The sequence below is a fragment of the Mirounga leonina genome, unplaced genomic scaffold (assembly GCF_011800145.1).
Source record: "Mirounga leonina isolate KUSES-001 unplaced genomic scaffold, KU_Mleo_1.0 Mir_91, whole genome shotgun sequence".
Taxonomy (NCBI): Eukaryota; Metazoa; Chordata; class Mammalia; order Carnivora; family Phocidae; genus Mirounga; species Mirounga leonina.
The window spans coordinates 24,636,188-24,662,369 of record NW_023270839.1 but is presented as its reverse complement, the minus strand read 5'-3'; the positions used below and the strand labels follow the sequence as shown (position 1 = coordinate 24,662,369).

Below are 26,182 nucleotides of genomic sequence, written 5' to 3'. Positions count from 1 at the left end.
AATATATAGTCTGAATGCTGCAGGGCAGGAGATCTTCAAATTCTAGACTTTATTTTCCATGTCCATGTTATAGGATTCAACCATATTATATGATTCCTGTTTTAGAGCTGATAGCAAAAGAGAGATCTAGCCAATTTCCTTCTTAGTCATCCCCTTAGCATGATCTTTAGGGGAACTTTGGGTCTTTCAGGACCTCTCAGAGGAATTGAGCTTAATTCAAGGAGACATTTCGTTCTTCTTCTTCATCTGTGCAATCGCAGAAACCTTTGTCATCTTAGACTTATTCATAGCCACAAAATCTAATTCATGTCCAGGTCCTCTTTCGTGTTTCTTATACCATGTCGTACAAAGTCTGGATATTGTTATCTCAAATTTGTTTTTTGTTTGTTTGTTCTTTTTACAGATCCCATATGTGGCAAAGGCTATTCAAGAATTAAAGGAACACAGTGTGAAGGTATTTATGTGTATTTATAAGCCATACATTTTGGTGTGCATGAAGAATGCCTGTGTGCACTTGGATTGGATAGAGTTGTCATGTAACTTCTCAGTGAGACCTATGCAGCAGAGAGGGAAATAATGAGGACTGCAGAACATAACAGATGTTAATTTCACAAGCATATATATGCTGTTGCCAGTGTTGAATCACTACGGCCACAGGGCAGGGTGATTGAAAATGGCTGACCATGGTTTCGAGCGACTGCACTTTCAAAATACTGTCAGGAAGAGGAAAATGGAAGTTTCCAATGAGGCTGTAAAATTTGCATTTTTTTCTTGGTTTGTCCTGGCTTGTGTGTGTTTGTTTGTTTGTTTCTTGGTCATGGAAGATTCAGAAGGACATACTCTATTGTCTCATTTTTGAAAGTCTACGTGGATTCTCTCCAGTTTGTTGTGATTCTTTCTCACGGAGTCCCAGATAGACGTAGGTCAGGGTGACTAACACAACCTGACATGACACAGCAGCTGAAAAATTTTAAAAACAGCAATTAGTCCCATATGTGGAATGAAATGAAGTTTTTTTTTCCCCTGCTAAAATAAAGAGGAACGCTACAACCCCCACCCAAGGTCTTGCTTTCCAAATGATGACTGAATCCTTTGGCCTTTCTCTGGTCCAGACCCACTGTTAATAACTTATCTGACCTCAGCAGCACATTTTGGTGTACAAGTGGCCAGAACAAAAAACCCAAAAAGGTAAATTTCCCCCTCCCCACTTACATCTCTCAGAAGGAAAGATTTCAAATATTTTCTTTTTCAACATCCGTGGCTTGGAAAGTTATTTTTTTCCAAATAGAGACACAGTATGCTAATACCCCCCTTTTTTTGGCATTGGCAAGTGCCTTTCTTTGAATTAACTTGATGGTGAATATTTTTCCAAATTAAGTGCAGAGAACACACTACTTTCTATTAAGCAAACTGGGAGGGACTGGTACATTTGAGAGTGAGTGGGTGAATGATGAATGAATGAACATGAGTATCTTTTGACTCTCCCTAACTCAAGCTGGGGCCACCAAGGCTTTGACAAACAGTCTGAGACTGTTGCTGAGTTAAAACTAGTTTTACACCTTCTGGGGACATTTCAGCATTTCTCAGAAGACACTCTTTTGACTGGCCCCAGATATGTCTCAGTGGGATTTTTTTCTTCAGGCTATTTATTTCTTCTTTGCTAGTTTGAAAGGTCAGGTTTCTGTTATACCCAGACATCTGATCTCATAAAGCTATGTGGCTCCTGGGAGCCTTACCTGAGATGTCCATAGTACCCAGGGCTGTCCCCAAAAACTCATACCAACTCCCGGCCTCTATAATTCAAAAATTACTCCTTAAGACCAATGGAGAAATTCACACCTTTGGGAAAAGGTGGACTCAGCATGGTTGCTATTTAGAGTTCCCAGAAATTCTACATGAACTATTTGGAAGCAAACTAGTTTTATGAACTTATTTGGTTCAAAATGGCCTTTTCTGTTGTGAGAATAATTGTGACTCCATGAATGGAATAAAGTAGAATGATGTTATACATATATTTTAACTTCCTGTTTTTTTTCTTGATAGATATAAATGAGTGTGAAGTATTCCCAGGAGTATGCAAAAATGGCTTATGCGTTAACTCTAAGGGATCATTTAAATGTCAGTGTCCCAGTGGGATGACTTTGGATGCCACAGGGAGAATCTGCCTAGGTAAATCCTGAGCTCATTACTTTTCTAATGGTCATTTCTTAAAGATTATTAAAAACTCAGTGAGTAAAATAAAGCTGAATATTTGGTTCCAAGTACAGTTATACATATCCCAAATTCAGCATTTCCATTAGGATCCGTAGTAAGTTCCTTGACAAATAGCCTTCCTTACTCAAGCTCTTCATTTATTCTTTATAAAAAGAGTAGAGAACATGTTTAGTTCTTTATTGATGTGTAACTATTCTTTAAATCATTACCATCACAGTCATTATTCCAGAACGTTCAAATCTGCCTCCACCAACTCTAGGATACAAGGTGAATGGTGGGGAGAACAATTTTGCTTGATTAGAAACTGTAGCCCATCCCTGCTAGGCATGTCTTGCCATTGGCCAGATGGACAGGTCTTTGCAAGAAACCCTAGTGGGTGTGAGTGAAGAGTGCCACATTCCTTAATAGTGAACCTAAAGGAGCCCAGGGCCACTGTCACTTCTAATCACGTTGGGATTCTCCATGCCAACTGCGAGAGCCCAAGTGGCATTGATATGGAAGAGATTGGACCCTGAGTTCTCAGAAAGCTGCCCTGTGGGCTCCTACTGGCAGCAAGTTGGAGATCCCACAGTCATGTGTGTGGCATCTGGCAGACAGATTCTGACCCTACTTCTTTGGCTTCTGCCTGCTGGGAATATGTCTCTTGGATCATTCATTTCCGAGTCTGTGGCTCTGAAAATGATGCTCGGGTACATTGTATATCTGAAACCATATTCCTCTAAAGAGCATCCTTAGTGAAGGACCACTGTAGGTGGTTAAAAGAGTAGGATGAGGTTAAGGAATTTGGATCATTTATGAATTAGAACTAACAAAACTTGAAATATAGAGCTTTATGGTTTATAATGTAAGCAATATGGAGTAGAAAAGTTGGAATCCAGAGGGGAGAGTCTTCTCATAACCATGGATGTCAGTTAATCTCATTTTGAGTCCACTTTTTTTGTTTAGGAGGAGTTGGCGTTTAATGAGAACCTTCTTCCAGGTTCTTCAGTTGAGAGATGCTTCAGTGTTTAATTTAGAAATCATGTAAAAGGTATCCATATATCTCATTAGAGGCAACCTGAATGGAAAGTTGCCCAGAAGGCTTCGGAAGCTTTCTAACATTAAAGGATGTTCAGGCACATAGGTGAATGGTTAATGACTACATTGTGAAGGAGAGAGAGGGAAGATAATGCCTTAGGTTTTAATTACACTTTACAGTTTCCAGACACAGAATCTTATCTGAGCTTCACGGTACCCCCTCAGATGGGTGCAACATCATTTTATGGATGTAGAAATTCAGGGTCAGGGTTAATAATTTGTCTAAAACAAACAACTTCTTCATTGCAGGGCAGGACTGAGTTCCAGGTCTCTTGACATCTGGCATATCACTTCTACTCTTCCTCACGATTCCACGAATTTGGGGTTGGGGTGAGATGTATCCCATGTGTACCCAGAAGAATGTACACATAAGCACATGTAGAAGTGAAAGAAATACTTGAGAAGAGGAGAAAATCGCTTTTCTTTGCTCTTTTTCCTCTTCAATCTCAAGTAGGGCATTCTTCATTTTGGAATTTAACACTGCACCTCTCCAAAAATGAAGGTGTGAGGAAAAAGTGCTGGAACTAGCTTCGATGTTCTCCAGTGAGAAAGAGTGCAGTTTCCTTTTAGCTAGAGAGGAGGTCAAGGCATGATGGAGTGCATGTATTGGTAGGAAGCATGCCTGTACAGGGAGAAAACATCTCCCCAAAGAGCACTATGGGATTTCTCCGAATACCGTTCTTTATGTAGAATTATCAGAAAATGCCTAAAATCGAAAGGGAAGTTTCCAGAAACAGGAGGTGCAAATAAACAGGAGCTGCCAAAGAAAAGAAAGCCTTTTATCAGGTGGGAGTACTCCTCAGAAAGCCTGGACTCCTTTTGAGGAAAATAATGAATTCCAGCCAATAAATACATAGCAAATTATTATGTACATTGTACCTTGCCTAACCCAACTGGCCAGCAGTTTGGGGCAGTGGAAATAGGGTAACTCTCTCAGCCTCCCTGTGTTCCATCTGGCAGATATCCGCGTGGAAACCTGCTTCCTGAGGTACGAGGACGAGGAATGCACTCTGCCTGTTGCCGGCCGCCACCGCATGGACGTTTGTTGCTGCTCCGTTGGGGCGGCCTGGGGGACTGAGGAATGCGAGGAGTGTCCTGTGAGAAACACGCCGGAGTATGATGAGCTCTGTCCCAGAGGGCCCGGATTCGCCACCAAAGAAATTACAAATGGCAAACCTTTCTTCAAAGGTACCACGGGTTTCAGTGGGCTGATTGCTCTTCTTTGTAGACCAAGAAGAGGTTCTGTTAAGAGGAGAGTCACAGTGACTACGAGCAGCGTGGCCATCCCTCGGTTGTCGCGCGCAAACACACACACACACACACACACACACACTTTCCTCACTTTCTGAGTTATAGCAGACAGATGTTCACTCTGGAACCGGTTCTCTTTTCCCACCTTCCAGGACTTCCTGAGGCCAGTTGCCCCTCCCATTAGCCACTTGTTAAGTGTTAAAGTAGATTTTAAAACTACCCTCAGCCAAATATCAACAAGGAGGATATCTTCTTGGGGAATTTTTAGTCTGTCAGACACCTCTTCTCTGCTGCTTTAATCCAGGTCACGGCAGCTCACCTGAGTGTACCGTGGGGGAGGTGAATGGCGTGACAAACCCAGCGGCAGATCCTCTTTGTCCAAAAACAGTGAAAGTCATTCTGATGGCAAGCACATTCCAGTGACTTCTGATATTTCAAACCTTACTAAAGTTTATTATGCTATCATCTAAAATTCATGTGAAAAAATGAGAAGTTCCAGATTTAATCTAATTCCAAAATTGATTTAACTTTTTATGCACAAGGATACAGAACTTGTTTACTTGAGCATATGGAAAAATCATGACTGGTTTCTGAGAATTCCAATTTTTCGGAGAGGCCCAGCTTATATTCCTGGTGTAGATTTTTGTCTTGGTTGCCCATTGTGTCTGGGCCTGGTTATTATACTTCACAACCAAATCAACTTATAAAAATGGGAAGTGAGTATATAAATATTGTTTAATTATCCTTACATAAAAGTGTATTTTTTTTTTTTTTTTTTTTGTATTGAGTGTTTGATCCAAGACGCCCTGGGGATTAAAATTCTGTCTAGAGAGACAGTTTCTAGATGACCCTCTTAAAGGTCTCTTAAGTAAATTCAAAGGAATTTGAATAATTTTTTTCCAAAGGCTGTGGCGATCCATTGCCACAGAAGAACTTGTTCTTGAGATTTAATCTGCTAGTTCTGTCTTTCGTGACATTTTGTGGAAATGAACTTGCATTTCTTGAGCTTGAGGTCTTGCTTTAGAAAGGCCCCTGAAAGGAGATCACCCATTACATTATGCAGTCTCCTAGTGTATAAGAAACTCTTTTAATTATATTAATGAAACCTTAATGTTGAGAAAATATTTTCAAATTGTATACATGTTTGAGAAAATATTTTAAATAGTATACATTTATTTACAAATCATTTCAATTTTAAATGACATCTTTTTTGAAGTTCTTATATTTTAGGTGTATCCAAGAAAGCATCAGAAACACAGATGAATATCTCAATCCACTATACTCTAAATTGGTTGCTGTGGGGCAGTCTATTCCAATCATCTTCTGTGTGCTTTAAGTAGAGATGCTAGTGGTTTAGAGTATTTATTCATTCATTCAGCGAATACTGAAGTGTTTGGTATGTATCAGGCAGTGTGCTGGGCTCTAGAAGTCCAAATAAACGCACTCTTTACTTCCCTAATAATGCTTTCTAAAATGTAGACTAGAAATGTTTACAAAGTCATAGTTCTCATGGATCATTACACATTCTTTAAAGTGCATATTGCCAAGACCTTAAATCAAGACCCTCCAGCCTCCTGGGTTTAAAATAGAGGCATTGAGAACTCCTTACAGGATGCTCAGGAACTTTCTGCACATTTTCTTTTTCTTGAAGATATCAATGAGTGCAAGATGATCCCCAGCCTCTGCACCCACGGCAAGTGCAGAAACACCATTGGCAGCTTTAAGTGCAGGTGTGACAGTGGCTTTGCTCTTGACTCTGAAGAAAGGAACTGCACAGGTCAGTGAAGGGCTCCCCTTCGAGGGACACCCGGTAGAACTCTTCCCCTTTCCCACATTGCCACAAGAATGAGAGCTGTCCTGGGACTCACGCGCTGCTGCTTGCTGCTTGCATTCAGACATCGACGAATGCCGAATCTCTCCTGACCTCTGTGGCCGTGGCCAGTGTGTGAACACCCCGGGGGACTTCGAATGCAGGTGTGATGAAGGCTACGAGAGCGGATTCATGATGATGAAGAACTGCATGGGTAAGCATGTGACCAGCTGATCCGCACAGGTGAAAAGGGATTCCCCGAGGCTTTGATGACTCAGAGCCTCCCTCCCAGGCTCCTTCTGTTCCCCCAGTGGGTGGGTCTCCTGACCAGTGTGTCTGGAATCAGTCTGTGGCAGAGGGAGGCTGACATGCAGAAAGCATGAGGGCATTCTTGCTGTGGATTGGTGGTGGCCTAGGACACCATTTATGGGTCCCAGAGAAGTGAGTTTAACATCTGAAAGAGATGCCCCAGGGAAGAGAAACAGTTCAAAACATTAGTTGTATTAGAGGTCACATTATTATAGGGTTTCTGTCCAACATTTCTAGAAAAAGAGATTGATTAAGCTGGCTGCATTAAATCAGGTTCCCTAGAAAGAAACCTGAGATCGGGATTTTTTTTTTTTTTTTTTTTTAAGGAAGAAGCTGTAAAGAAGCGAGGGAAGTAATTTAGGGCAGGGCAAGAGGCCTCTTAGCTTTAACCTGATCCCACAGGGGATTCTGGAATGTGCATGGTATCAAAGAGCTGTCCCGCCTTTTGGCCAGGCCAGATTGTATACTCCCTTGTCAGCCACAGGCAGCCCCCAACATTTGAGGGCATTTCTGAGTGAGGTGGACAGCCGTCCTCCAAGAAGGGAGCCTGTGAGCCCTGAGCAGCTAGGAATCCCAGCAACGGGGGGCACTGAGGAGCGCACTGGTCTGGGGCCCAGGGCAGGACACCACCACTATCTTCCACATGAGTCGTCGTCATTTTGCAGATATCGACGAGTGTCAGAGAGATCCTCTCCTATGCCGGGGAGGCGTTTGCCTAAACACCGAGGGAAGTTACCGCTGCGAATGTCCTCCTGGTCATCAGCTGTCCCCCAACATCTCAGCATGTATAGGTAAGGAAGAAGATTTTCAGACCACTTATTGGTCAGTTGTTCAACCCACATCTCTGCCACAGTCAGAAGCTTCTGGCTGGATGTTGTTATTTTTATTTTCTAAACAGACATCAACGAGTGTGAACTGAGTGCGAACCTCTGCCCCAATGGCCGTTGCGTGAACCTCATAGGGAAGTATCAGTGTGCCTGCAACCCCGGCTATCATTCGACCCCCGACAGGCTGTTCTGTGTGGGTAAGTGCTCTCTTCTCTTTTGTATTTTCTTTCACTTAGTCTCTTTCTTTTTTTTTTTTTTTAAGATTTTTTATTTATTTGCGAGAGAGAGAATGAGAGAGAGCGAGTACATAAGAGGGGGGAGGGTCAGAGGGAGAAGCAGACCCCCTGCCGAGCAGGGAGCCCGATGCGGGACTCGATCCCGGGACTCCAGGATCATGACCTGAGCCGAAGGCAGTCGCTTAACCAACTGAGCCACCCAGGCGCCCACTTAGTCTCTTTCTAAAAACACTCCAACAATGTTCTCTGAGTTCTGTTTTCATCACTAGTTACTTTTACTTCATCTTCCTTGTTTTCCTGTAAGTAAAATTCTTTTCATAGTGGCTCATGATCTTTGGATCTCACCTCCCTTGTCTGTTTAAAGAACCGTTTAAATGAAGGATCTGAAATGTTTTAGCTCTAACAAGCCTGATTTGAGCCTGGCTGCTTGGAAGAAGGAACGGTAGCGCAGGCTTTGTTTATGCACGTGCATAACCCAGGCAAATCAGCAAGTGAGTGCTAAACACCTGCAATTAACGAAGCTTGGGTTTGGTGAGAAAGACAGAAAACAGAGGGTATGGCGTCTGCCCTTAGGTGGCTTAGATCAGCTTAGGAGATTTCAAAGAATAATTATTGGCAAGAAGACCATGTTCTGTTCATACCTTGCATTGAAATGGAGGCCAGGTCTGGCACTCCTTAAAGATGGGGTTCTGTGGGACAAGCATTTTGCTTTGTGGCTGGCCCTCTATAGGAGTAGTTGTGCTGGGAAGAGTGGCAGAGAAAGCCCTCTGGGTTTATTGTGCCCAAAGTCAAAGTGAAACTCTGTAAAAACTGCCAGTTTTTGCCTGGTTTGGGGTGTACATCATGTGGAACTGCCAAGTCTTACATGGTTTCCACCCAAAGCCATAAATTAGCCCAAATTTTTCTGAAACATGGCCCAGGACAACTCAGAATTCCAACTCAGGTTCTTGAAAAGGATTGGAACCTCAGCCAATTAAATTGAATGTCAAGTTTATAACTGAATATGTGACCCAGAGAATTTCATCCATGTGCCCATTATCATAACTGGGATTGTTCCTTTAGCCCTAGCATTGATCCTACCTGGCATGTGGCACCCCAGGTATCGTGTAACTGATTGTTCGTCTAACTCCCAGGCTGCAACATAAGCAGTATGAAGGTAGGGATAGGGTCTATTTCATTCACGATTAGATTCTTCTCTCTAGCACATAGTAGGTTTGTACTTTATATTTGTTGAAGGAATGGAACGATGCAATGACTTCCATTTGCCCTAGGATGTTTTTGTTTTGTTTTGTTTTACATTGGAAACTTTAAACCCGTGCCATGATCATAGACACAAAGAAAGGTGATTTTCTTTTTCTTTTTCTTAGACATCGATGAATGCAGCATAATGAACGGTGGTTGTGAGACCTTCTGTACAAACTCTGAAGGCAGCTATGAGTGCAGCTGTCAGCCGGGATTTGCACTAATGCCCGACCAGAGGTCATGCACTGGTGAGTAGGTTTTAGCCTCCTGTGAAATTCTCAGTAACAGGTCCACACTTACAGCGGTTCAGGGCCCAGACTTTGTAGTCAGACAGTCCTGAGTTCAAAATTTTGTTTTGTCACACATTTTAGCTATGCGTCCTTCATAAAGATCCTGAGCATCAGATTCCTCATCTGTAAGATGGGGTTCAGATTGCCTGTGTGGGAGAATGCATACAGCACTTTGCACAGTTCCTGGCACATGGAGTATAAGATACAGTTTTGAAGAATCTGATCTTTTCACTCACTTCAGGGCTACTCGGGGTGTGTTCCCCCGACCAGAAGCATCAGCATCACCCAAGAATGTGTTAGAAATGCAAAATCTTGGGCCCCACCCAGACCTACTGAATCAGAAACTTCTGGGGATAGATCCCAATAATCTATTTTCACAAGTTCTCCAAGTGATTCAGATACGTGCTAAAACTTGAGAACCACTGCTCAAATTCACACTTCCTATTGTATCATCCTGGGCTGGAAGAGCCATGTCTCCAGCTAGAGCTGAGAAAGGAGGTTGGTGAGACTGGTTTTCATTTTGGTTTCGGTTAAGAAGAGAACTTGGGTTTAGGGATCAAAATTACTTTATCATATCTAGAAAAATCTCCCCAGAAAACCTTAGAAATTTGACTATAAAAGTTAAATGTTGAAAATGATACAAATATATTTTTACTGAAAGTGCATTTAAGTAGATATGCTTATTTTAAGCAAGCTTCCCCTGTACAGTATCAGTAAACCAGAAGATGATCGACCTTAGGCATTTAAATTTGACAATGAGGAAAATAAAATAAAATTCACAATTACTGTTAAATGATCAAATGATGTCGGGGATAAGATTGCTAATTAAATAATGGATTTCTAAGAAGGTGCGGAGCTTGACGCTAAACAGCATGTTGTAAATCTTGAAAATGGTTCTCTGCTTTTTTACCTGGGATAAATTGATGGGATAATTTAAAGCTTCGTTTGGATTTGAGAGCTAATTCTCTTATGCAAATAGGCTGAGTTTATTGGACTTGATTCAGTTAACTTTTTCACCACTTAATAATAGAACTAGTATTAACAGCATGCTATCGTTGGTTTTCTTCTCTACAGACATTGATGAGTGTGAAGATAACCCCAATATCTGTGATGGTGGTCAGTGTACAAACATACCCGGGGAGTACAGGTGCTTGTGTTATGATGGATTCATGGCATCTGAAGACATGAAGACTTGTGTAGGTGAGCAAAGAACACAGAATTTCCCATTTTGTCTGGTTATTCACAAGCACTGTTAAATTACATAAAGATTAGTTTGGGAAGTTGATAAATGGATCCTATGGGAAAAGTAAGGATATTTAGGGCCATATTATTAATATTTCAAAGCCAGCATTCCAAAGAGCAACTTTCTTGTGACTGTGATCTGATGTTCTTGTCAGATATGTTATTTGGACTGAGCTAACCATTGGTCAACCCCACACAGACATTTGTTTTAAGTCTGGGCATTATTTCTGTCCACTTATCCCTTCTTATGCTGTGACTGGAATTTAGGCCTTTTAAATATTTTACTAAAGGCAAGCAAAATTTATTTCTGACAATAATATAGTAGACTCTAGACCTGATTGTATTCTATTGCTGTGTCTTCAAATTTGTTGTACTTTTCTTCCGCAATATCTAATCCCATTCAGTATCTTTGTAATCTTAGACATTGTAGTTTCATCTCTAAAAATTTGATTTGGGTCATTTTTCACATCTTCCCTTCTCTACTTGATAGGTCCAATCATTCCCCTAGCTTTTTGAGCCTATTAAATAGAGTTATAATAACTGCTTTAATGTCCTTGTCTACTAATTCCATCATCTGTGTCAGTTCTGGGTCATTTGAGTAAATTGACTTTCTTCCTCATTATGGGTCATATTTTCCTGCCTCATTGAATGCCTGGTAATTTTTGACTGGATGCCAGACATGATAAATTTTGACTTACTAGTTGCTAGATATTTTTGTAGCCCTAGAAATATTCTTGGGCTTTATTCTGGAACCCAGATAAGTTATTTGGAAACAGATGGGCCCTTTCAAAGTCTTGCTTTTATGCTTTTAAGCAGCAGTTACTCTGAGGCTTATTTTGCCCCATGACTGAGGCAAGACCCTTCTGAATTATGAGATTTTCCAGTCTGACCAGTAGGAACAGGCACAATTCTGGGCCTTCTGTGAGCTCTGATGATTGTTCCCTCTAATTCTTTTGCGTGGTATTTCCCCTAGCTTTGAGTAGTTTCCTTACATGAATGCATTGATCACCACTCATCTGAATATGTGACAGGGACCCTTTGCAGGTCCCCAGAGCTCTCTCTCTCTCTGCAGCTTTCTTCTGTCCTTTACTCTGCCCTGTAAACTCTGGCTACCTCGGCCTTCCAGGACTTCCAGTGTTATCCCCTCAACTCTGGGACACTATCCAGCTCCATCTGTCATCCCCTTCCCTATGTCATGGCCTTAAAACTGTCCCTACACCGTAATCTGGGACATTCATAGAACTCACCTAGCTTGTTTTCTTTCTGTCAGGCAACACCATCTTCTGTTGCCTCTGAGGTCCTTTTGCTGGTGTTTCATACGGGAAAATAAATTCCATCTCTATTACTCCATCTTGGCCAGAAATAAGAGTCTAGAATTGAAAATATTTAAATTCTGTCACATTTATATCTTCAGAAAACCTTTACCGAATATTTATGAAGTGAATGTCATAAAAAGTAGATAATTTTAAATTTGGGAAAGAAGTGAAGTTTGTAACTATCTGCACTAAGACTATTAGTTCATCTATCCTTTCTTTTAAATATTGGAAACTAAAATGTTGGCAGTTGCAGACTGAATTAAAATTTTTATCTTGCAACAGAATATGCTGCTTTCAAAAGTTTTCTAGACTGTCACATCAGTAAGCTCTAAGTGCAGCCTAGAGTCAGTCAGTTTATTTGCTTACTTGACCTCCTGCTCATGGCCCAGATAAAGAGCCGGTCGACCTGGTTAGCCTGCAGGATAGAAGGCAAGTATGAATTGAGCTCTGTAAATATGACACTTTTTTTTTTTTTTTGAGTAAAAAATTTTCTAATTTATTTTCTAATTTCCAATTTATTTGTCATAGTTGTTTTATCTCAGGAAAAAAGTTTTCAATGGTATCAAATAGTTTTATGTATTAATAATATTTATATTTTGCAGATGTCAATGAATGTGACCTGAATCCAAATATCTGCCTAAGTGGAACCTGTGAAAACACTAAAGGCTCATTTATCTGCCACTGTGATATGGGATATTCAGGCAAAAAAGGAAAAACTGGCTGTACAGGTATGTTTTTTCAATTTGAACAAAAAATGCTTGATGGTTAAGAGACTACTACTAGAGTAATACAAGTTTTAAAACTACTAACATTTTAATTGCTTTATAAAGCATTTTGTATACCGTTTTTCATTAACTTAGCCTGCCCTTCTTTGAAACTTGTCATACTTTAGATCTACACTGAAGCTTTTTTCTTTACCTGTGAAAAAAGGCATGTTGAGCGAATTACCACTGTAACTAACACCATAAATATCATATTTTTATGAGGTTAAAAAATCACATTTTTATAACAAAGTAGTTAACATGCTAATTACCAAACATTCCTATCCCTTTATTAAAGCAAGCCTCTCTCGTCAACATTTCATTTAAGGTTTTATAACTAAGGTTTTAAAGAAACATCCTGTAATTCGTATTTTTCATCAATTCCCATCAGTCTTCCAGTTCCTTAAATTAGTGTGCTTTTGATGTATTAAGTTGCTTTAGCCCAAATAATTCCTGGGGATTAGCAAATCTTATGAGGTGATAATTAAACCATTTGTAATTTTGTTTGCTTAATACCAACAGTCCATAAGAAAATCTTTTCACAATATTTGTAGAAGTTTATTTTATTAAACATCAAATATAAGAAGTCACTCTATGTGGATGATATTGTTATTAAGCGTTTAGTTGGTGTTTTCAAGTTTGAGGCCATGATGGTAAGTATGTGGAATAATATAATAAAGTTTTACTAGAGTTACTTATAGTAATATAACAGATTATGGGATATAACATAATTTAAAACATAATGGAGATCATGGTGAGCTTGAATTAGGTAATGGCATTATTTCTTTACAAATAACAGACTTCAATTCCAAAAGCCAGTTTGGCAAGCCCTTGTGACTTGAAACGAACATTAAAATATTTGCAGATTGGCCTTGTAGTAAATGTCCTTTTCTTAATTATATCAACATTTTTTCAATAAAGTTTGTAAGGATATTTATTATCATTCCAAACTGTCCAATAATGCTAAGTTTCAAATTTATAGATATACAAGATAATGCCAATAGTATTACTATTGGTTCAAAAATGACAAATTCTAGCCAAATTATAAAAAGAAGCGTGAAGCTAGAATGCCCTCATGCTCACTATATTACTCTTCATATGAAGCATGGCTAGGGGTCCATTCTAATAAGTGGAACAGTGTTTAAAATCTCAACTACTGGTCTCTGGGATACAAATGTTGCTTAGCTCAGTATGTCTATGGTTCATGCTTTATTGTAAGCTTTCCAGATAAATATAGGACTTGAGGTAAGGGGTGGTGGTCTGGCACTAATGTAGGGAAAGGTAAGATAGTTCCATATTGCATTTTACCTAGTAGAGGCTAATACCATTGTCTGGTTCAGTTGAACTCACTGAAATTCAGCCGAGAGAACCAAGAGGCTTACAGAGGGAGAAGTTAATCTAATGGGACAGTCTTCATTCCCTATAAGAAAAGGATCTTTAGAATTTCATGCTCCAAATTCCAGCTAACAGAGGCATGTGCAGAGGCCGATTATTTTAGGCTTTTCACCATGAAGAGAGGTTAAGTTTTCATACAATAGTAATATCATTGTAGGTAAATGAGATATATATAATGCCCTTGGCACAGTGCTTGGTATACAGTGGCTGGTCAATAAATAGTAGCTATTGTTGTCACTATAAAATGAGACCTGCAGACACAGTGTCTAGAAGCCATTTTGATTAAAGTTCAGCAAAATTCTATACTACTAGTTACTGACACATGCTTGAAATCGGTTTAAACTCTGTTTATGCAAAGGCTTGTTTTTCATAATTGAGTTTGCACTGTGGTGATGAGAGCCGTGTACTCCATATTAGATGAGATGACACCAGTTTTACACTAAGAACAGCAGTCTTTTGGTAAATTGCATGAACAGAAACTTAGATTTGAGGTCCAAAAAATACTCTATTCTTTCCTACGGGCCAACATCCCCCTACTTTTAAATTGTAGCTTAAAATGACTTTTCAGTTTCATCGAACCCAGCCAGCACTGTCAGGAGAAGACTGGAGTTTCATAGCCCTTTTGATATCATAGCAGCGGGGCATGCGATATTCTCATGTGAAGTCTTAGAGCTCTGGATTTTATTGCTAGTTCTTCCACTGGTTCATGAGCTTGAACATCTCACCAGGGCGCCTTATAGTTATGCAAGTGTTCCTCTTGGGTAAGCACCCCTGCAGTGAGGTATGGAAAGGGGGTGCATCAGGGAGGGAAGAAAAAGAGGTCCTCTGTAAATACTGTTATTCAACCAAAGGTATCATGTTTGATTGGAAATGACTTACACAAACAGAAATTGGCAGCGAGTTTGATATACTTAAAAACGAGTTTTAAAAAATCTAAGCCAAAATGTATTTTTAATCCCATGTAACTAGGGCTCTTTTAGCCTGCTTTTAGTTTAAAATTAGTGTCTCTCCCAACTTAGAATACCATCAGGTTACCCTGGTGATAGTCATGTTAAAGACAAGTGTTTATAATGTCCCAGGCAACTAATGTACATAGAGATATGTATCTTGCCTAATGGGATAAGCAAGCCACACCACAAATAACAGTGAAGAACAAACCTGGAACAATGTTTTTGATGATATATGTAAATATATTTTTGTACATATATAATATATATACAGACATACAATGTGTATACTTATAATATATATAATATGTGTGTGTGTATATATATGTATGTATATCTATTTGAGTACCCTGTAAAGGAATTATAAAAATATGTATGCTATTTCATAGGGAAGAACGTTGTTTCATGAGAACTCAAAAAATGTCCTCTGGGTTCCATTACAGCTTTGTCTAAATATTTCAGCTCCCTTGTCATTACTGATTGTTTCCATTTTAACAAATAAACATGTTTTTTTTCCTCACAATCACTTTAGCAGTGCTCAGAATCCACCCACTGACTTACATTCCTAGCCCACACAGATGTTAAGGTTTTCTTTTTTCTCCTTAAGCTTTGTTCAAATCATGGGTATTGCTGAGGAGAACGTTCGATTTAATGGAGGGAGAATGTCCATTTGCTTAAAATCTAGAACACAGCTCTTCTGTCCTTAGCGTAAGGGGGCTGGATTACAGGTGTTCTGTGGCCCACACGCAAGGCTTCTGCTGCTCATTCTACATCTTTGTAATTAGAAAACAAATTGGAAGAAGGAGAAGCAGGTTGCTGCTAGGTGCCATCCTTGGTGGGTCCTGGCTTTCACAAACTAATTTGTAAGAACCTGCCTCCCATCACGTGCTCACTCAGTCATTTAGTGAGCAAGCATGCCATTAAAATCAGAATTGTTTTCAGTTAAAATAGCAGCATATCTGGGTAATTCCATTTCTCAAACTCTCTGCTTCTTTTCACACGAGAAATGTTACTCATAGGTCTTAGTCCATGACAGAGAATCATATACTTCAAAACCATCAGGACTCAGGGAGAATTTGTGCCCATTTCCTTCCAGCTTCTTATCATTGCTAATTGTCCTCTACTGGCTGTAAGCCTGTGAAAACTCCGTGGGTGTTCAGTTAAATTGTCTTGGCTCGAATTTGGATCCAAATTGAGAAACCCAAGCCTTCACGTTTGGCCTCTCCGTTTACTCTAATGTCCTCTTCCCCAAGGCCCAATCAAGGAGATCTGACAGTGTACCAGCCCTGCTGCGGCCGATGCCCAGATGGCAGGAGGGCAGGTGTGTGGGGGTGATACGGCCTCCCCACCAAGGCCAGCGCAGCTCAGAGCACAATCCCAGAACCTGTGAGTGGGGTCTGCTCAGACCACACCCTTGCCTGTCAAGACAGCCATGCAAGGAGGACCTTTGAGTCTTTGTGAGGGAACTTTGGTGGGGTTAAGGAGGTTGCAGTGTCAGCCCTAAATTTGAATTTCCTTGCTTTTCTTGGCGTGGGCTTATTCTTAATCTTCAAAAAGGAATTTTCTGTCTGGAGCAAACTTGTGGGGGAAAGAGAACATTTGTACAGAAAGAGATGTTCCTGGCAATCATGTGCTATGTTGCCTTCACACTATTAAGGAGTAGATGTTTGAATACAGCATTTTGTTTGCTTGTTTGCCTTATGGCTCAGTTTCCCCTTCTGTTTGCTTTTATAATGAAGTGCAGTCTTAGGCCCAAATCTGCCATGGAAATAATTAATAAATAATAGTTGGCAATAGTATGCATGCACATATACACACATGAAAGAGCTCTTCCTCAAAGATGCCTTTACACCTTACGGCCAACTCTTTCTAAATCACTTGTTACACACCGAGAGCAAGTCACTGAGATAATGACTTAAACAAATATTCATAAAATGGATATTGGTTCCTGAGTCTCATCTCCTAGTATCCTAAAGCCTATGATACATAGCTTCTTACAGAGAGAATTTCTTCTCACCTTGAAAACATTGCAGTAAAACCACATGTATTTTCTTGAGTTAGAAATTTATATTAGCATATTATTGATTTAAAAAGGGAGGGAGACTCCTTTTAAAAGAAATGGCTGCTTTCTTAATTGCAAGATTAAGTATGGAAGGTAAAAAAACTCATATGAAAATCAGGGTACCTTTGGTCCTTAGAAAATTGGAAAGAAAAAGATTACAGAATTACTAGATTGACAGGCTATGATCATCTCTGAAAATTGTACTTAGTAGAAAAGATTAGTGAAAATTTCTGTAAGTCTGTTAATGCTCACAAAGATTTTGAGAACTCCAGAAAGTAGGACTTTGAATAAAGTCCTTATGTGACTGAACAAATCAGCACGATTAGGCTGCCGTGGCCCAAGGGAAAAAGTGCCAAGCAGCGGACAGGGAAAATGAGTTCTAACGGACTCAGAAATGAGTTCTGCCACTTATTGACTTTGGGGTCCTTGAAGGTCCCCATATTCTTGGGGACCACGGTATCCTCCTCTGAGTAACTGAGAATTAGGAACGTCAAATTCTGAGTTTTTTCCACTTAGAAAATTCCTTGACTTTATAACATTAAGAAGCTTCAATACTTAGGCAATGGAAGCTCATCGTTTCTACCAAACTCAGAGATCAGGACAGATAAAGGAGGGAAATGAAGACAGGACTCCGCGAAAGTGGTCCTTCACTCTGAGGGGAGTGATTACCTGAGGAAGAAAGAAGTGTTGATGGTCCCACTTGGGAGGCCATGAGGTCAGGCTTACTTTTCTTGAATTCCCGTGCATACTTACCACTATTATCCCTGGGCTGGCCTTCCTCCTCATTTCCTTGGAATGTGCCGTGCTCAATTATTCAGTTGGTTAAAGCTTCCAGTCACAAGTCTAAAGCTGCCTGGTATGTGCCTCCCTTGACCTGCTTTAATAACTCAATAGATTCATGTGGCTGCCAAGGCTACATTAAAATTCACCCATACAATACATTGTAATTGTAAGAACTTTCTTCCAGAAGTGTTTTTATTTTAGGATTGTTAGTGTTGTTACAAAGTATCTTTGTAGGAGAAATGTCATTATTTTATTTTGTGTTTGCTCTAGAAGTTATGAAGAAGCCAAAGATGGCAGGACCATTTCAGGGCTTCAGATGGAACATTTGGCAAACGGCATGTTTCCAAACACTTTCAAATCATTTAATTGGGTTTCTTAAGTAAACAAAAGGGTAAACACAAGTTGCTTGCCCAGTTTCTTTTTCATGCCACTTTTCAAATGAGCATTGAAAATTCTTGCAGCATTTCACATGCCAAAACTATCCTTCTTGACCTAAGTTTTGTGTTAGACGTTTGTTTCCGTATAGAGTCATAGTAGCCATACTTACGAGTTTTTGTTCTTAGTTAATGAAAAAGTTGTTATAAGGTGAAGAACCTGTCTTTCATTATGGATTCATTTTGCCGAATAAAGATTCTGATACCAATTTCAATTCTGATCACCAACAGGGTGTCTTAAAATTAAGCTCAATTCTGATGACAATATCTACCCGGAGGTAGTGAAAAATTCCACAGGTTAATTACACAAAACTATCCTCATTTCAGATGCCAATCACAAGTCCAGGTTGTTACCTGTGCTTTTGAATGACTGGCTATTAATCATATAAATTAGAGGTTCCCACCACCCCTCTATCTCATCACAGAACCCAGGAAACCAGTTTCCTTGCTAGATTACCAGTTTATTATAAAAGGATATAACTCAGGGACAGCCGGAGAGAAAGGATGCACAGAGCAAGGCATGGGGCAGGGGTGTGGAGCTTCAAGGCCCTCTCTGAGCAAGCCATTCTCCCCCAATCTCCACATGTTCACCAATCCAGAAGCTCTCTGAACCCATCTTTTTGTGTTTTATGGAGGCTGCATTACATAGGCATGATTGATCAAATATCTGATCATTGCTATTGATTCAGCCCCCAGCCTCTCTCCCATGGAGGTCAGGGAGGTGGAACTGAATCACGTGGTTGATTCTCCTGGCAATGAACCCCATCCTTAGGTGAAGTCCAAAATTTACCTCATCAGTATTACAAAAAGATACCTTTGTGCTCTCATCACTAAGGTAATTTCAAGGGTTTTAGGGAGCTCTGTACCAGAATCAGGGACAAAGACTAAATGTTTATTTCTTATTATAAATCACAATATCACAGAAAACATTTCACTTTATATTTTATAGCACTTTTATATTATAGAATCTGTCTTGGCTAAATTTGGAAATGGGATTTTGGAGAATGGAGAACTTTCAAGAATTTGGAGTCTTTTAGTAATGTTATAAAATGAAATTCAGTACTCCATGCAATACATGCCCTCCTTAATACCCATTACCGGGCTAACCCATCCCCCCACCCCCCTCCCCTCTAAAACCCTCAGTTTGTTTCTTGGAGTCCATAGTCTCTCATGGTTCCTCTCCCCCTCCGATTCCCCCCCTTCCTTTTTCCCTTCCTTCTCCTAATGTCCTCCACGCTGTTCCTTATGTTCCACAAATAAGTGAAACCATATGATAATTGACTTTCTGTGCTTGACTTATTTCACTTAGCGTAATCTCCCCCAGTCCCATCCATGTTGATGTAAAAGTTGGATATTCATTCTTTCTGATGACTGAGTAATATTCCATTGTATATGTGGACCACATCTTCTTTATCCATTCGTCTGTTGAAGGGCATCTCGGCTCTTTCCACAGTTGGGCTATTGGTGTACTGTATGAGGACTAACATAACATAATAAAATTAAATTAAATTTTAAAAAAATGAAATTCAACTGAGTAAAATTTGAAGATCTTATTGGCTTTATTCCATGATTTATGCATCCAGCAGCATCCCATCTGGCAAAATCAAAGGAGCTCCAAGGAGCTGTACAAAATGGAAGGCTTTTCTGGTAGAAAGGGGGAGAGAAACAAGGAAAGAGGAGGTTGTTTCAGGCAAGGTCAACTTCCTATGGGGACAGAAGAGGTCTATCAGGTAGATTACCTCTTAGTGCTAACCAGGTACCTCCAGATTGACTGGTTAAAAGTCTCATTCCTGAAAGAGGCTGCAATTAAGTTAGGTATTGAGCCATGGTTTGCTGATATGGGGCTTAGCACAAGTGACTCCATTTTAGGCCTATTGTCTCTCTTTGATAGTAATGTGACCTTAATCTGGTACTCCTTTTACAGAAAAATCTCCATTGGATTGATTTGAGTTTTACATGAAATATACAAGAAGGCTTGGGTCTCCAATGTGCTAGAACTCTAAGAAGCTAGAGGAAAGATGATTCACTCACTGCCTTAAGGAAAATTCCCTATAAATGTTTGAATTAGCAATGCCTAAAATAAAACTTTTATAAAAAATAAAGCATAATTAAATAACATAGTATTTCCATTTAAGAATAAAATATATATATATAGTAACATATGAATGAAAACATTTTCTAGTATGCCAACAACATTGTATTCCTTTGTCTGTATGAGATATGATAACAATGTGTACCATTGCTCTATAGTTGATTTAATAAAAATATTGGGAATAGAAACGTGACCATGCGTGTTAATGCCATAGAACATTAGGCAAATTACTTTTTAAGGTCTTCAACTGGAAAGAGGTTCATTTTGTTTTGCAGTGACCGGACACTGACATTAAAATAATAGAGAGATAATTAGAATTAATAATAGCAAGTAGCATCATCTTGTCCTTTCTTTATAAATTAAAATTTAAAGCTGTTCAATATATGTAGAGTTATATATGTGGATGCTAAACCAATCTATATTCTACTATGGAAAGTGTGAAAGTCAGTCAACTTTTGAAATTGCTAGTTGCTATTGCTAAGTTATTTAAATGACCAAAAAGGCATCCATGCTAAACGTTTTTTTTTATTTTTTTATTGTTATGTTAATCCCCATACATGACATCATTAGTTTTAGATGTAGTGTTCCATGATTCATTGTTTGTGCATAACACCCAGTGCTCCATGCAGAATGTGCCCTCCTCGATACCCACCACCAGGCTAATCCATCCTCCCACCCCTCTCCCCTCTAGAACCCTCAGTTTGTTTTTCAGAGTCCATCGTCTCTCATGGTTCGTCTACCCCTCCGATTCCCCCCCTTCATTCTTCCCCTCCCACTACCTTCTTCTTCTTTTTTTTTTTCCTTTTTTTTTATTCTTATGTTAATCCCCATACATTACATCATTAGTTCTAGATGAAGTGTTCCATGATTCATTGTTTGTGCATAACACCCAGTGCTCCATGCAGAATGTGCCCTCCTCAAAACCCACCACCAGGCTAACCCATCCTCCCACCCCCCTCCCCTCTAGAACCCTCAGTTTGTTTTTCAGAGTCCATCGTCTCTCATGGTTCGTCTACCCCTCCGATTTCCCCCGCTTCATTCTTCCCCTCCCTCTACCTTCTTCTTCTTCTTTTTTTTTTTCTTAACATATATTGCATTATTTGTTTCAGAGGTACGGATCTGAGATTCAACAGTCTTGCACAATTCACAGCGCTTACCAGAGCACATACCCTCCCCAGTGTCCATCACCCAGTCACCCCATCCCTCCCACCCCACCCCCCACTCCAACAACCCTCAGTTTCTTTCCTGCGATTAAGAATTCCTCACGTCAGTGAGGTCATGTGATACACGTCTTTCTCTGTTTGACTTATTTCGCTCACATGCTAAACGTTTTTTAAACCACTGGTGATTTTTCCAGACATCAATGAATGTGAAATTGGAGCACACAACTGTGACAGACACGCTCTATGTACCAACACGGCAGGGAGCTTCAGGTGTAGCTGCAGCCCCGGATGGATTGGAGATGGCATTAAGTGCACCGGTGGGTGGAAAAATAATTGCTTCTCGTGCGCTGCGTAGATTGTAAACATGAAAATATTAATTCTGTAAAGAAAAAGGTGTATACTACTGACTTTAAATGGGATGCTTTCTGTTCGTAATGATGTGACTGTCTTCCATAAGATCTGGATGAATGCTCCAATGGAACACACATGTGCAGCCAACATGCAGACTGCAAGAACACCATGGGCTCTTACCGCTGCCTTTGTAAAGAAGGCTACACGGGTGACGGCTTCACTTGCACAGGTAGGCTTGTGCTGGGAACCACTGCACAAATGGCCATCAGAGAAGCCAAGTGTTTCACCGTCTTTCAGACTGTCAGTTCTTCAGGTCCGTTATAGTCCATCTTTTTTTTTTTTTTAAAGATTTTATTTATTTATTCGACAGAGAGAGACAAAGTGAAAGAGGGAACACAAGCAGGGGGCGCGGGAGAGGGAGAAGCAGGCTTCCCGTGGAGCAGGGAGCCCGATGCGGGGCTCAATCCCAGGACCCTGGGATCTGACCTGAGCCAAAGGCAGATGCTTAACCATCTGAGCCACCCAGGCGCCCTACTTTTTTTTTTTTTTTTTTTAAGATTTTATTCATTTATTTGACAGAGAGAGACACAGCGAGAGAGGGAACACAAGCAGGGGGAGCGGGAGAGGGAGAAGCAGACTCCCCGCCGAGCTGGGAGCCCGATGCGGGGTTCGATCCCAGGACCCTGGGATCATGACCTGAGCCGAAGGCAGACGCTTAACGACTGAGCCACCCAGGCGCCCCTCGTTATGCAGTTTTAACACTAATAGTTATAATTACAGCTGATATTTCTTAAGCTCTGCGCTCAGTGAGGAGCCTGACATGAGGCTTGATCCCACGACCCTGAGATCATGACCTGACCCAAAATCAAGAGGCAGATGCTTAACCGACTGAGCCACTCAGGGACCACAATGCTTATATATATATATATATATATTTTTTTAAGATTTTATTTATTTATTTGACAGAGAGAGACAAAGTGAAAGAGGGAACACAAGCAGGGGGAGCGGGAGAGGGAGAAGCAGGCTTCCCGCGGAGCAAGGAGCCCGATGCAGGGCTCGATCCCAGGACCCTGAAATGATGACCTGAGCCGAAGGCAGACGCTTAACGACTGAGCCACCCAGGCGCCCCCGTTATAGTCAATCTTTAACAGAGAAGATTGCTTATTTGAAACTACATCCCTGTGGAATGGAAATTTGGAGTCAGGTCAATTAGGGAGACCTCAGGAGCTAAATGTAGTTAAATAGTTGATCTGGGTATCGCCATACCCAGTGATGTCATTGCTTTAAAAAAATCACACTTCCTTTTATAATCCTTAGCCTGTATATTTTTGTACCCATTTCTCACCGTTGACTTGTTTTCTATGCCAAACCCGAGGGTGAGCTTGCTGTAGAAAGCTATGTAAGGAAAAGGGATTCAGACGTTCTAGATCATGATAAGATATTGAGATCCATTTCGTATGACTTGAAAGCATTAGTGTATCCTGAGCACTTTGCTCAAGACGCCATTTAAACATAAAGGAGACTAAGGCCCAGTCAGTTGATTTACCTGGAACTTTTTCAACTCGCTGAAAGTGTTTATCATATTTGAAATTGTTTTTGTCCATCCCAGTGAGGTTTTGTCATCCTAAACCTCCCGTTACCCCTTAGAAAATATTCAGAGTTTCATGTATTAGGTATATATGGTTCGTGTGTTTGATATTTAGTGCCTGTGGTTATTAGCAAAGCTCAGTAGAGATTGAGCAGACAGGAATGTTTGGCCTCCTCCATAGATGATGTTCTAGGTCTTTTGCTGCCCATCCGAGCCGAGTCTGAAACCTGAGAAATGGGCACAAATCACGGCACGTTATTCCTGTCATGCATGTGTCCTTCTGTGCACGACCTTACTCGTGAAAGCCTTAATTTGAATGATTCATTTGACTTATTCTTCCTTTTACATCATTAGGGGTAATTTAGCACTCAGGATTCTGAACCTGAACCCCATATTCATGGACTATTCAATACTAACATTCAAAGAAGGGGAAAGGATGGGTTTAGAGGTTGTCAAATAGAAACTATGATGAGACCCCGCTACACTCAGGAAGTTGACAGTGATAAAAAAATAAAAATAAAAGATCTGAGGAACTGGAAAGCTCCTAACTGGGGAAGAGTAACTTGTGTGTCTTTCTGGCTGTAGATCTTGATGAGTGCTCAGAGAACCTGAATCTGTGTGGCAATGGCCAGTGCCTGAATGCCCCGGGAGGATACCGCTGTGAATGTGACATGGGCTTTGTGCCCAGTGCTGATGGGAAAGCCTGTGAAGGTAACTGATGGGGAAGCTGCCAGGGCCCTTGCAGGGCCGGACAAACTTAGGTTATTTAAACATTCCTGATTTTTTTTTTTTTTTTTTTTTAACTGAGGTGTGTTTTGGCTTCACATCTGAGCTGGTCAGTTCAGTCCATGGAGGTACTGGGTCTCCAGCTGGACCATTTCTCTTTGCGCAGAGAAAAATCTCAGCTATTTGGCCACAAGCTGCACATCCAACCTTGGCCAGATGGTGCACGAGTACACCCGTTGGTCATTCCTATGACCAACTGAGAGAGAGGCTAACCAAGTGTGGTTAGCTCAGTGCAACCTGTTTATCCCCATCGCTAGGGGAAGGAGTTCAAAGTACTCATCCCCTGATCATGTCCCATGGAAGGATCCTCTTTAAATATGTTTTTAATCTCTGCTATGGTTTAGTTTCTAGAAATAAAAGCTTTAAAATAATAACAGAGCAGATAATCTTCTCCATATGTAGAATAATGTACTGGGCATGTCTCACATGGTCTCTAAATATATAATATATGTGAACATGGAACAGTCTTTTGCAAATCCATTCAGTAGGGGGCCCCTAGGGATAATGTTATATGTCATGCTGTCTCTCAGCACAAGGCTCTGTCTTCCTGAGGTGTTGGTCAGACAAGAAGAATCCTGGGAGCCTGTTGGCTCAGGATGGCTTCCATTAGGAAACACAAGGTTCTTCTCTTTCCCCACACTTGTCAGATTTAAGTGCATTATCCCTCACAGAGAAGAATTAGTGTCTACAGTGAACTAAAAAGATTTCAGTAGAAATAAACAAATGATAACCATTGACAGTAGAAGTTTAAACAAGACCCTGATTAATGTCTTAACTAATAATTGTTGCTTGTTAATAGGACATTAACTTAAAATCAGTCTTTAGCTATGACATGTATACTTATTCTCTCATAGGGTTCTATGTAAATACTTTTCTTTGTTATGGAACCATTAGGTGTTCTTTATACAGTTTATATTAACTATGCAGAGTTTGATATAAAATTCCTCTGAGGCAAGAAACCAGATTATGCTCTGGACCCTGTGCCTAATGCCTTGTTTACTCTTGTTACTCTGAACATCCAATCAAAACAGGTACTGTGCCACCTCTGGGAACATAAATAGTCACAGTCAGAGTTTTGCTTCTCTTCATGCTATAAGGGAAGGTTGTGTTTGTTTGTTTGTTCTTAATATAAATCATTGCCGGCAGAGGGGTTATGGCTATTTAAAGCCAGTCTCAAGGCTGCAATGTGTCCGTGTGTCAATTACCCAAGCAGGAGGTTAGCATGGGGTGGGGGACCAGGGCCTGAAAGAAGCGTTTCTGCCAACAGTAGCAAGCACCCAACGTAGCTCTAGGGATACAGAGGATTATAAAACAGATTACAAAAGTTAGCACAAAGCCTTTGTGGTTTGTAAAATTTTAACCCACTATAAAAACAGTGACTGTGTAGATAAGAACAACCAAAGAACTGGGTCTAAGGTAGCCTTTTGGACTCTTACTTCACAAAAGGGACATGGGCCTGTGTGACATACCAGAAACTCTACATACATAATGCCTAGCCTACTGCTTGGCATGTAATGGGGGCTGAAAAAAAGTGAGTTCTCACCTAAGAGGCTTCACTTACATGGCAGAGGGTCTACCAGGCCACAGGAAAAGCACCTAGATTGAGGTCAGATAGTCTTCACTTTCTTAATAACATCAGGTGATGACATTAGGCAGTTCCTTTAGCAAAGAGATAAATTTCCTTTCTCCCCCTTTGTGTCCCTCCGCCAAGATATCGACGAGTGCTCCCTTCCGAACATTTGTGTTTTTGGAACTTGCCACAACCTTCCCGGCCTGTTCCGTTGTGAGTGCGAGATAGGCTACGAACTGGACAGAAGTGGCGGGAACTGCACAGGTAAGACATCCGTTCACGTGGGAATCTGCTCCCTGCTGTCCTGGGGACCTGGCTGCTGGGCCTCACTGGGACCCCCGCCCCAAGATTACTCAGAGTCACAAAAGAAAAGGGGACGAAGCAATAGGAATCACAGGTTACACGTGAGGATGCAGAGGGAGGAGCAGCCGGCCGT

General features: G+C 40.6%; 1 protein-coding gene across 1 annotated transcript in view; it reads left to right on the top strand.

Annotated features, from left to right (window-relative positions):
• FBN1 (fibrillin 1) overlaps positions 1-26,182 on the top strand; it is a 229,969-nt gene that overhangs the window by 147,306 nt on the left and 56,481 nt on the right. Inside the window, exons 23-36 of the mRNA XM_034994644.1 lie at positions 404-454; positions 2,044-2,169; positions 4,252-4,479; positions 6,194-6,319; positions 6,438-6,566; positions 7,327-7,452; positions 7,560-7,685; positions 9,092-9,214; positions 10,331-10,456; positions 12,417-12,542; positions 21,646-21,768; positions 21,909-22,031; positions 23,976-24,101; positions 25,888-26,010. Of these exons, the coding sequence (XP_034850535.1) occupies positions 404-454; positions 2,044-2,169; positions 4,252-4,479; positions 6,194-6,319; positions 6,438-6,566; positions 7,327-7,452; positions 7,560-7,685; positions 9,092-9,214; positions 10,331-10,456; positions 12,417-12,542; positions 21,646-21,768; positions 21,909-22,031; positions 23,976-24,101; positions 25,888-26,010 (1,782 nt within the window). The remainder of the gene's footprint in view (positions 1-403; positions 455-2,043; positions 2,170-4,251; positions 4,480-6,193; positions 6,320-6,437; positions 6,567-7,326; positions 7,453-7,559; positions 7,686-9,091; positions 9,215-10,330; positions 10,457-12,416; positions 12,543-21,645; positions 21,769-21,908; positions 22,032-23,975; positions 24,102-25,887; positions 26,011-26,182) is intronic.